A 10,756-nucleotide genomic window follows, 5' to 3' on the forward strand; every position below is an offset into this window, starting at 1 on the left:
AAAAAATGTTCCAAGTTCCAAACATCACCTTAGATTATGTGAGGGGAATATTGGTCATGAAACCGATTATTTGACACATGGATGAAAACTATTGGATAGCTGTAGATAAGGATATCTTAAATGGGGCCACGAATCTATCCATGTTTTGTGGTGCATAGGATTGCCTTTGCATCGATGATATTAATTTTAACGTTAAGCTTAGGAAGAAAACTGTCGTGAGGACAAAAGAAGAAGTATCACTCATATAATACTCTGTATCATTTCATTTCGATAATCATCCATAGCTACTGAAGAAAATGGCAACCATCTCTGCTGCTATCACAACCCCATCGATCTCCCGCGCAACTCTTGTGCAAAAGCGGGTCTCATCTCCCGTTCTTGGTTAGTATTTTCTCTTCCTAATTTGCCATTGTTAATATAGGGTAATCATCTTTTTGTAAAACACAAGTTCAGTATAAACTCTTTCAATGTCTGATTTCTTTAACATGACATGCAATAAGACAATAATTAAACAAATGAAAGGGATAAAGGAATGAGTTAACTTGAGAGAGCTTTGATTATCTGAATGAGAATTTTAATATACATGTTTTAATTGATTGTTTGGTTGTAGATGGTGTTGGTTAATGAATCAATCATTTTCATAAAAGAGTTTGACGGTTGTAAGTCCAATTACACTATCAATCACTTTTTAAGGTAGTTATTATAAATATATAATATGTGGTTTTTTTTTTATTTGTAAGAATTGAATTGGGTATCCAAAAGTTTTCAACAATTTGTGCACACAATTCAACCAACAAAATTAGATATTTTTGTGTATACAGAGGTTTCAGATGGAATGACAAAGCAAATTTATATTTTTAGTGCATGACTTATTTTTTCTTCCCTGAGTCAAAAGAAATGAAAAAAAAAAAAACTGAGAAGAAATATTTAAATTGAAGTAGTTTAGGAAACTATGGGTACATATCAAAATTTGAAACATTCTATCCTTTTCTCTCCAACTTTCTTCACAACTAAACACTACCTTAAGGATTCATTTTTTTGATTTTTGATTTATATAGGTTTGCCAGCAATGGGTAAGGTGGGAAGAGTGAGTTGCTCCATGGAGGAAAAACCTTATTCTGTGAAGGAAAGCAGCTCTAGCATGTTGGGGATGGGGGCATCTCTGATGGCAGCTGCCAGCGCTGCAGCCATGTCAGGCCCAGCCATGGCCTTGGTAGATGAGAGACTGAGCACTGAAGGAACCGGACTTCCCTTTGGCCTCAGCAACAATCTTCTTGGTTGGATCCTTTTCGGCGTCTTTGGTCTTATCTGGACTCTCTATTTTGTCTACACTTCCACTCTTGAAGAGGATGAAGAGTCAGGACTGTCCCTTTAAATATCCTGGGTTGTAGGGTGGGTGATGATGAATGATGGATTGTATAAATTGCAATGAGTCCCCCTCATCTTCTGTGTTGTTAAAACAAATTTCTGTGCTTGATTTCCTCTTCTTTCTTTCTTTCTTTGCTTCTCACTAGTTTCGGTTGTTTGTTTAATTCGTAACACTAAGTCACTAACACGCACATATGAATAAGATCATAACTCAGAAGATAACCAGAAGCAATGCTCTTAACAATTATTTTCCTCAAAACCCAATTAACCAAGAATGGAGTTCAAGCACAAAGCAAGTATTTTGTATTTGTCCTCCCAATCCCAATGACAAGACCTATTGCATATATTTTTGTGGCTTAGCTGCAATTGCTAAGGTTTATGATCTTAGGCAATTGCGGCTAAGGCTCATCATTATGCCATCGTTTTTATGTATGAATTTGGCTTTAAAAGTGTAGATGTGAATTTTAAGGTTTAAGTTACGACTCAAGAGCATTCGTGCCTTAGATGGGTAGATTCAATATTTTTCTTATTTCCTCGAGGCACGAAGGCCACTAGACAAGTATACAATGAAGAAATTTGGCACCAACGAAATGATGTCAAAGTAAGAAGTCGAACCTAAGATGGAAGATCATCAAACATGTATGAGCCTCTCATTAGCCAATGGGCATAATTTGCTAGCCGATCAACTGGCTTATTTCCTTCTTGAAATGAGTAAATAAGAGTAGTGTTCCAAATCCTCTCCTTAAGTTTATGAATCTGCCTCAGCAAGCTTTTATATAGGTGGGAAAGGGCCCTTGATCTTGGATTAACTCCATTACTATTAAGGAGACACTTCTGACCCCAAAACAAATTGAAAGTCATTCTCCTAAGTAATTTCATGTGTTTTACAGATGCCCTCAATGCAACAACCAATATTGCGGGAGAAATTGGTAGAAGTAGAAAAATGAAATACGTTAATGTTGTTAATGCTGAAAAGTTGAAGCCTTTTGTATTAGAAATGGAATAAAGTGGAATGTGGAGCTTATTATTATTTTTTCTTAATGTTTTTAAAAGTTAACCAAGTTGTTCAAAATCTTATAAATTTAGCATGACTTTTTAAATATTTTAAATTGTAAGTATTTTATTTCTTATTATTTACATGACTCATTTACCTAATTCATTAAGATTAATAAAAATAATTAATTAAATTGATAACAATAAATTTATCCAAAATTTATAAATTTTTTTCAAAATTATCCTTAATATTAATATTTCTCTTTCTCTTTTTTTAATTAGGGATATTTTAATCTAAAAATAATTAATACTAAAAATAATATAGATCGAATTTTATCAAATACTATTTCAAACTTTAGTCTTATAAATATGATTATATAAATTTATTAAAATTCAAACTATAAAATTTTAATCATACAAGTCTTAAAAAAACTGAAAAATCATAATATTCATACATAATTTTTAAAATTTCCAAGACTTTCTTATCCTAAAATAATATTTTAAAACCATAAATCGAATACACCTTTTAAATGACTAAATCTTTAAGCAACTATATAATTTTGAAAAATTAATTTAATGTGTGTTTGGTTTCACGATAAAAACTAATTTTAAATTTAAAATTAGTTTTTAGATAAAGTTTTATATCCTTAATTTCTGGTGTAACAAGAATTCAAAGTTGATGTCTATTTTGAGTATTGCTATATGATTATTATTTTTAATGAATTGGTATATGATTCTTAAAAGCCACATATGTAGGGTTTTCTATTTAAATAGTGAAAAGAATAAAGCGATATTCGGAGAAGAATTTGCATAGAGCAAGCAAAGCGGGGGAGAAAGAGAGGCAGCAAACAAAAACAATGGCGACGTCGCTCTCTGTTTCGCCATCTCTCTCTCTCAACACTCTCTTCATCGCCAAAGCGCTTCCACTATCTCGCCCCTCCTTTCTCTCTCTCCCTCTCCCCAAATCCCTACTCTCTCTCTCCACGCGCCGCCGCACCTTCATCGTCCGCGCCGAATCCCAAAACGGCGCCGACCCCGTTCCCGCCCACTACGACTTCGACCTCTTCACCATCGGCGCAGGCAGCGGCGGGGTCCGAGCCGCTCGCTTCGCCGCCAACTACGGCGCTTCTGTCGCCATCTGCGAGCTTCCTTTCTCCACTATCTCCTCCGAAACCACCGGAGGTGTCGGCGGAACGTGAGTTTCCGATTTCTTCTGTTTTTTCAATTTCGCTTCTATTGAACTAGGGTTTGTCACTGTGGAGGCCAGTGAAACAGTGTTTCGTGTTTCCGAAGACTAGTTCGTAGGGTTCGGGCTAACCAAGCTTTTTCAACAAGCTAAACTGCTAGATATAAGATATGTAATTTGCTTTTTAATGCAACGTAATAAAAATAAGCACTTATAAGAGAATAAAAATAAGAAAAGGAAAATGAATTAAGCTTCTTTCAAATTAGCTTATGCAGTAAGCTAATTTGTAGAAGCTCTATCATTTAGCTTCTCTAGAAGCTGATTATGGATAAGCTGATTCGAACTAATTGGAGAAGTTTAATTCATTTTTCTTATTTTCTTATCCTATGAGTGTTTATTGAGAAATTTATCCAAACAGGGCATTAGTGTATTTCTTCTAGCATAAGAATGAGTGAGCCTTGAATTCAACCGATAGTGGTTTTTATCTGAATAAATGTTTACAACTTAGCTTTTCCGGTTGTTAATATTTTTCCTGTATTAGTGCCTTCTCACTGTGTTCATTGATCCTGCTGTTCAGTTTTTGTTCCTTTCTAAACGCATTCAAATGTTTTTCTTTATCTTGTCATTTTGTCTTTTCCTTGCAGCTGTGTAATACGAGGATGTGTGCCGAAGAAGTTGCTGGTTTATGCATCTAAATTTTCTCATGAATTTGAAGAAAGTAATGGTTTCGGATGGAGATATGACAGTGAGCCCAAGCATGATTGGAGTAGTTTCATAGCTAATAAAAATGCTGAGTTGCAGCGTCTTACTGGCATCTACAAGAATATTTTGAACAATGCTGGGGTCAAGCTGATTGAAGGCCATGGAAAGGTAGGATGATGTTCTGGATCCATTTCCAAGTAGTTAATGGCTTTCTAGATATTAATTAAAAGATAAGTTTTTGCTTTTATTTTATGGTGATAATGCTTTTGGAACCTGCAGATTATAGATCCTCACACGGTTGATGTTAATGGGAAGCTATATTCAGCCAAACACATTTTAGTTGCAGTTGGAGGTCGCCCCTTCATTCCTGATATCCCTGGGAAGGAATATGCAATAGATTCAGATGCTGCCCTTGATTTACCAACAAAACCTGTGAAAATAGCCATTGTTGGTGGTGGTTACATTGCCTTGGAGTTTGCTGGTATCTTTAATGGTTTGAAAAGTGAGGTTCATGTATTTATACGGCAAAAGAAGGTTTTGCGGGGATTTGATGAAGAGGTATGCAACCATGGATGATACAAATATTGAATTGTTACAGCTTAATAAATTTTCTTCACGTTCAAATTGTGAACTATGTCTGCAGATTAGAGATTTTGTTGAAGAACAAATGTCTGTAAGAGGTATTGAATTCCATACCGAGGAGTCTCCTCAAGCTATCACGAAGTCAGCGGATGGCTCATTCTCTTTAAAGACCAACAAAGGTACAGTGGACGGTTTCTCACATATTATGTTTGCTACAGGACGCAGACCTAATACTCAGGTATTATTTTCAATTATATTGTTCAACTTTTCTGTAGTTACCTGTTTGAAATCTAAATCTGTGTTGATAATGAAATTTTTTAGCTTAGAAAATGATTTAGAGGCGAGGCATTCAATTGCCCTTACAAATATTGACTTTCAATTGAAAAATCATGTTAACATTTTACATTATTAAATAGGTTAATAGGAATAGTTTTTTATTTATTGTCGTATTTATTCTAATAAGTGCCAATATCTTCCGTAAGCTCACTTTCACTTAAAATGTCTCTCCTCAAACATTATAAATCAGTTGCATGCTTAATTTTCTTTGAATAATTCTGTGTTGATTCCACATGCTAATTTCTGTATTTATAAAAGGTTGGAAACTTTTGAACTCTGGTGAATTTTGCACATGCTTCTTATTTGGTGCAGTTTCCTAAAGGGTTGCGTATTCATAAAATATTTAGTTAAATTTCTCCTTTGCAACCGTCTTCTTATTTTTATACATAGAACAGAAAGAGATAAAAACATAGTGAATATATTTATGAACTGCAATTTCACTGCAGAACTTAGGCCTGGAGTCTGTTGGTGTGAAACTAGCTAAAGATGGAGCTATAGAGGTAGTTTAAGCTTACCACTGGTTCTATTTAATATATATTCATATGATCTTTGTCTCACTTATACTTCCTAAAACTCTTCTTCAACCCAGGTTGATGAATACTCTCAAACATCAGTTTCTTCAATTTGGGCAGTTGGAGATGTTACAAACAGGATAAATCTCACCCCAGTTGCTTTGATGGAGGGAGGAGCATTAGTAAAAACGCTGTTTCAGGATAACCCAACAAAACCTGATTATAGGTATTATATACATAATGCATCATGCTGAACTAAAGTTTAGTTTTAACTTTTTATTTTGCATTAAGCTGGAGTACAGACGGGTTTCTTAAACAAATATCATTGATTATCAATTTGTAAAAGAACTGATAGGGGGAAAAAGTTATCCTGTGACAATAAGGATTGCTTATTAGGTTTTGTATAATGATACTGGGATCCACATAGGATTGCACCCAGTATTCAATAATACAGAAACTGTTGAAAAAGTGTCAAACTGTGTTGCTAGTAAATCATCTCTTTAATCATTTGTTAGTGCATATATTTATGTTCTACCTTTCTGTTTCCCTAACGTTAACAATCACTCATATTCCGGAACATGCCCATGAAATTGGATGGTACTCATCATAGCTTCTCTGCTGTGTTTTAGTAATTCATAGCCTCCCAACTGATTCTGTTATATTCCTTATCATCTAGAGCTGTTCCTTCTGCTGTATTTTCTCAACCACCAATTGGACAAGTTGGTCTTACTGAGGAACAGGTGAGAGAATTATGCAGTGTCCGGCTCTAATGCTTTCAAATGGTCTTCTGAATATTTTAATGAATTGTACAGATTAATGTTTTGCTAACATTTTGGTGATTTGCACAGGCTGTACAACAATATGGAGATATTGACATCTTCACTGCAAATTTTAGGCCGCTGAAAGCTACTCTCTCTGGGCTTCCAGACCGGGTTTTTATGAAATTAGTAGTCTGTGCAAAAACAAATGAAGTTCTAGGTTTGCATATGTGTGGAGAAGATGCTCCTGAAATTGTGCAGGTTTTTAGAGTTTTTACAGCTGCTCTATATTGTTTTGATAATGATACATGAGTTTTCAATTCACTTGATATACATTTGCTTGATACCCAGGGGTTTGCAGTTGCTCTTAAAGCTCGCTTGACCAAGGCTGACTTTGATGCCACTGTAGGCATTCACCCAAGTGCAGCTGAGGAATTTGTTACCATGAGGACACCTACTAGGAAGATACGAAAGAGTGAATCGTCTGAGGTAAGTCAATGATTCTCAGCTTGAATCTTTAATTGATATATTGTCTAGAAAATCCTGCAATTAATGATTTAAGTGGTAATGACAACTATCCTTACTTTGATCCTGGGAATTGAAGGGCACTAGATTTATTGAAAAACAACAAAATAAAACGTAGCTGGGGTTACCCTGTGCATTCCATGTATGCGCAACTGTCCATTAAATCAACAGCCTGCCTTTTGTATTTTGCCACCTAGGTCTAGCAACGTGACACTAATTCATTGAGGCTGAATGTCTATAATTTTCATCACTGATGATACGTGCACAGTTTCTAATTTCGTACCGCTAGTTTTGTAAATTGTTAATAAACTTGCATATGAGTAATGGTTGTTCTTTTTAATATATATAACAGGGTAAGTCGGGCTCTCAAGCAAAAGCTGCAGCAGGGGTTTAACAATATGACTCTGCTTCAATTGTTATACTTGAAGAAACCAGCCGGTGCCTCAAGGTAAGGATGGAATTCTGTTTCTTAAAAGAATACAATTTTTACTTAGGCACATACTGCATTTAATTTTTTAATGGTGACTAAGGACTTCAATATTTTAATATATCAGTAGATATTAATATCTTGTGCGTGCAGTAGTGCAATTTATTTATATAGATAATACATCTGATACTCTGCATCTGCACAATAAAGTATTAAAGAAAATAGAATTCTAGTCCTGTATAGAATACCAAATTTGTATTAAGAGGCTTGTTTATTACTGATCTAGGATTACACTCGTTGCCTTTTCCATGGCCAATCATAGCTGTTGAGTGATTCATTTGTTCTCTTTGAGCACAGGGCATTGTGTTCATTTAAAACCTTTTACAGTTTTACTCCCCCTCTCCCTCTACATTACCCTTTTGTCAATTTTTTTTTGTTTCTTTTTATCTGTTTAATTAGAAAGATAATACATTAAGAAATATAATTAATATCATTTTATAGCAACATTATTTTTTTTATCTCATCTATAATAAGTATGTAAATTGTAAAATATTTAAGAAATAGGTAGATATAAGGGCTTTTTTTTATTAGGAGACATAAGGGCTTAATTGTAAAGAATAGTAAATAATTTTTATCTTGAACTTCTAAATGGATAAAATAAAGAAGTTATTTTCTTCTATAAGTTGATAGGTAAAGAGAAATGGAGGGAGTTGTGTTTGCTTGCTTGTATGAATGAAACTCTTAGCTCAATGAGGCAGGTCAAAAGTTTTTTGAAGCTGGTAGATATTATATTTTACCTCTGCAACTTGTCTGCGTTTCTGCCCTCACATCACATTATTACTTCTTGTTCTGTTCTAATATTAATAGTGTCATATCACAAATAAAATTACGAAATGATATGTAATTTCAGTAACCTGGCAGGTTGTCACTAAATTTATCGTGGTTGTCAAATTATAGGGAAGAAATTCAGAACGATCTTCAGCTACTGAGTTTTCAGAGCAATACATGGAATATCTCATTAAGGTCGTGTGTCATACTTCTCTGGTCTTGCAATGTAATTATGACAGTTGGGAGCCTGGAAGGTCGAGTGAAATTCGTGCCAATTTTTGCCATTTGTAATTTAACTTATTTTCCCATGCATGTACAAAAAATAAGAGGAAATTCCGTGTGGGAATTTGATTTTTACATAATCTCTGCATCGAATTTGAACTAGTTGGAATTGAGACCAACGGCAATGGTCAGCATGAAAAATATTTTTCTTTTCTAATATATATAACGTTGTTCATCTCTGTATCTGCAATTTCCAGCTGCAAAATTTATCCATCCTTGCTGGTGCACAGAATGATAGGATAGGGCTCAAGTATGCCTAAAAGAAATAAAATGAAGTGGTTAAAGTATTGAATAGGCTTAGGGTGTTATTCTTTTAATGTTATTTCGTTTTTATTTTAATTCCGTAAGTCTGATAATGAAATGATTAAATTAAGGAGTGTAGGGTTCTACATTGTGTAAGGGCATTAAAGAAAGATTGTGTTAGTGGTATTTTACCTTCTAGTTCAATGGTTGAATGAGTTTAGTGAGGTCTAAGATATAAAATTAAGTGGTTAAAGCATTTTATAGGATGGTTTAGCCGTTTAGGATATTATTTCGTTATTTTATTTTAATTTTTTTAAGTTAGATGATATCTCTTGTATAGTTGTAATTTATTGCGAACAGTTATTTAATGGGCTAAATAACATATTTGTTCTTTTATCTTATTATTTTATTTATTTTAGATTTTTATTTTTTTAAAAGTTTAATTTAATTATTTATTTTATTTTTTGTTCACTTTAATTCTTCATTTTTTTTAAATTATTTAGTCATTTATCTTTTTTTATTTGTTCTTTCACTTTATTTAAGATATTGATGTTGTTGATAATTTAAAATGAGCTTTTTTGATATAGTTTTCTCCTTTTTTTCCTCAATTTTATTTTTAACAAAAGAAGTACATTTTTAAATAATTAATGATGCCTATCTTAAATAAATTGATTGAATGATTAAATTAAATTAAAAAATATGAAATAAATCATTCAATTGAATTTCTTTAACAAATAAAAAATAAGATAAAAGATCAAATAATTCATTCAAACTATTCATATACAATCCAACCTATCTAAGAGCATAAAAAATAATTTGCAGTAGTACCGACAAATTCCAAAAACGGCTTTAACTCTCCAGAAAAAAATGGACATTATAAATATAGTGAAATTTCTATTTTTTATATACAAATATATTCAGCTAAATTCCAATAACTCTAAACCAATTAAGAACAATAAAATTATGTTTTTTTTTTATTGAAAAATATCAGTTATTAATTATTAATTTTTGAATTAATGATTTTTTTTCCTCTTTTCTCTTTTCATCATTAGACAAATCTTATAACTCCAATAAAACTATCAACTTAATTTTTTTTTATTGAGAAATACGTATTATAAAAACCTTGTAGATCTACCTTGCAGAATCTTTGCACTTCTATTTTTTGGATAAATGAAAATTTTATTGAAACCTCATACTATCACCTAAGTATAGCATAAGGCATGCCTAATAATAAGGTGGATATAAATTAACATAAGGCATAAGCAGCGTGCATGTGTCCCCCCAAATACAGAACGTAATTATTACAGTTGAGAGCCTGGAAAAGGCGAGTGGAATTTTTGTTGCTATTATTTGCCATTTGTAATTTAACTCATTTTCCCTTGCCAGTCCTTTCATATACAAAAATAAGAGGAAATTTAGGGAATTTGATTTTAAATAATCTTTTCTGTATCAATTTTTTTTCATTTTGAATCTTAGTTTAAGTGAGTTAAGTATCAGGACTTATCAGAATGAAGTCAGACCTCAAGGCTTAAAGAACATTAATACAAATTATTCACTAATAAAATTCTCATCCCCAACTAGACCTACCTTTATTTGATTTCTGTATTGAATTTTCAAGTAGTTGGAATTAAGACAACCAGAGGTCAGCGCGCGTGAATAATATTTTTCTTTTCTAAACATATATAACGTTATTCATCTCTAATTTGCAATTTCCTGATGCACAATTTATCCATCCTTCTTGGTGGTGCACAAACAGACTGATAGAATGGGCACAGCCAGGCCCAAAACAAATAAAAAATAAGTGGTTAAATTGTAGGATAGGTTTATGATATTATTCTCTTAATGCTATTTAGTTTTTATTTTAATTCCCTAAGTTAGATAATGACATATTTATGCTTGTCATTCATTAAACAAAAGACTCACGTTTTTAGTCTTTCAAATTAGGATGCTATATTTTTTAGGGCTTAATTATATAATTTGTCCTTTAATTATAATTAAAAGTTTATTTAATTCT

The 10,756-nt window shown here is 32.8% G+C and overlaps 2 protein-coding genes across 4 annotated transcripts; both read left to right on the forward strand.

The window, feature by feature from the left end:
• Window positions 1-152: 152 nt before the first annotated feature.
• On the forward strand, window positions 153-1,495 carry LOC114389509 (photosystem II reaction center W protein, chloroplastic-like). The gene is made up of 2 exons (XM_028350199.1): window positions 153-381; window positions 1,059-1,495. The coding sequence occupies exons 1-2, from the start codon at window positions 297-299 to the stop codon at window positions 1,373-1,375; spliced, it is 402 nt and encodes a 133-aa protein (XP_028206000.1). The 5' UTR covers window positions 153-296; the 3' UTR covers window positions 1,376-1,495.
• Window positions 1,496-3,143: 1,648 nt separating this feature from the next.
• LOC114389519 (glutathione reductase, chloroplastic) lies at window positions 3,144-8,682 on the forward strand. 3 transcript variants are annotated; one of them, XM_028350225.1, is made up of 11 exons: window positions 3,144-3,556; window positions 4,192-4,417; window positions 4,529-4,807; window positions 4,893-5,069; window positions 5,614-5,667; window positions 5,757-5,905; window positions 6,356-6,419; window positions 6,528-6,698; window positions 6,789-6,926; window positions 7,315-7,410; window positions 8,300-8,682. In XM_028350225.1, exons 1-10 carry the CDS (start codon window positions 3,219-3,221, stop codon window positions 7,354-7,356), a joined length of 1,638 nt encoding a protein of 545 aa, XP_028206026.1. In that variant the 5' UTR covers window positions 3,144-3,218; the 3' UTR covers window positions 7,357-7,410; window positions 8,300-8,682. The 3 variants fall into 3 exon arrangements, with proteins under 3 accessions (XP_028206026.1, XP_028206017.1, XP_028206010.1); XM_028350216.1 differs by having other exon boundaries at window positions 8,311-8,682; XM_028350209.1 differs by having other exon boundaries at window positions 8,347-8,682.
• The last annotated feature ends 2,074 nt before the right edge of the window (window positions 8,683-10,756 follow it).

This window comes from Glycine soja, chromosome 2, assembly GCF_004193775.1.
Source record: "Glycine soja cultivar W05 chromosome 2, ASM419377v2, whole genome shotgun sequence".
Taxonomy (NCBI): Eukaryota; Viridiplantae; Streptophyta; class Magnoliopsida; order Fabales; family Fabaceae; genus Glycine; species Glycine soja.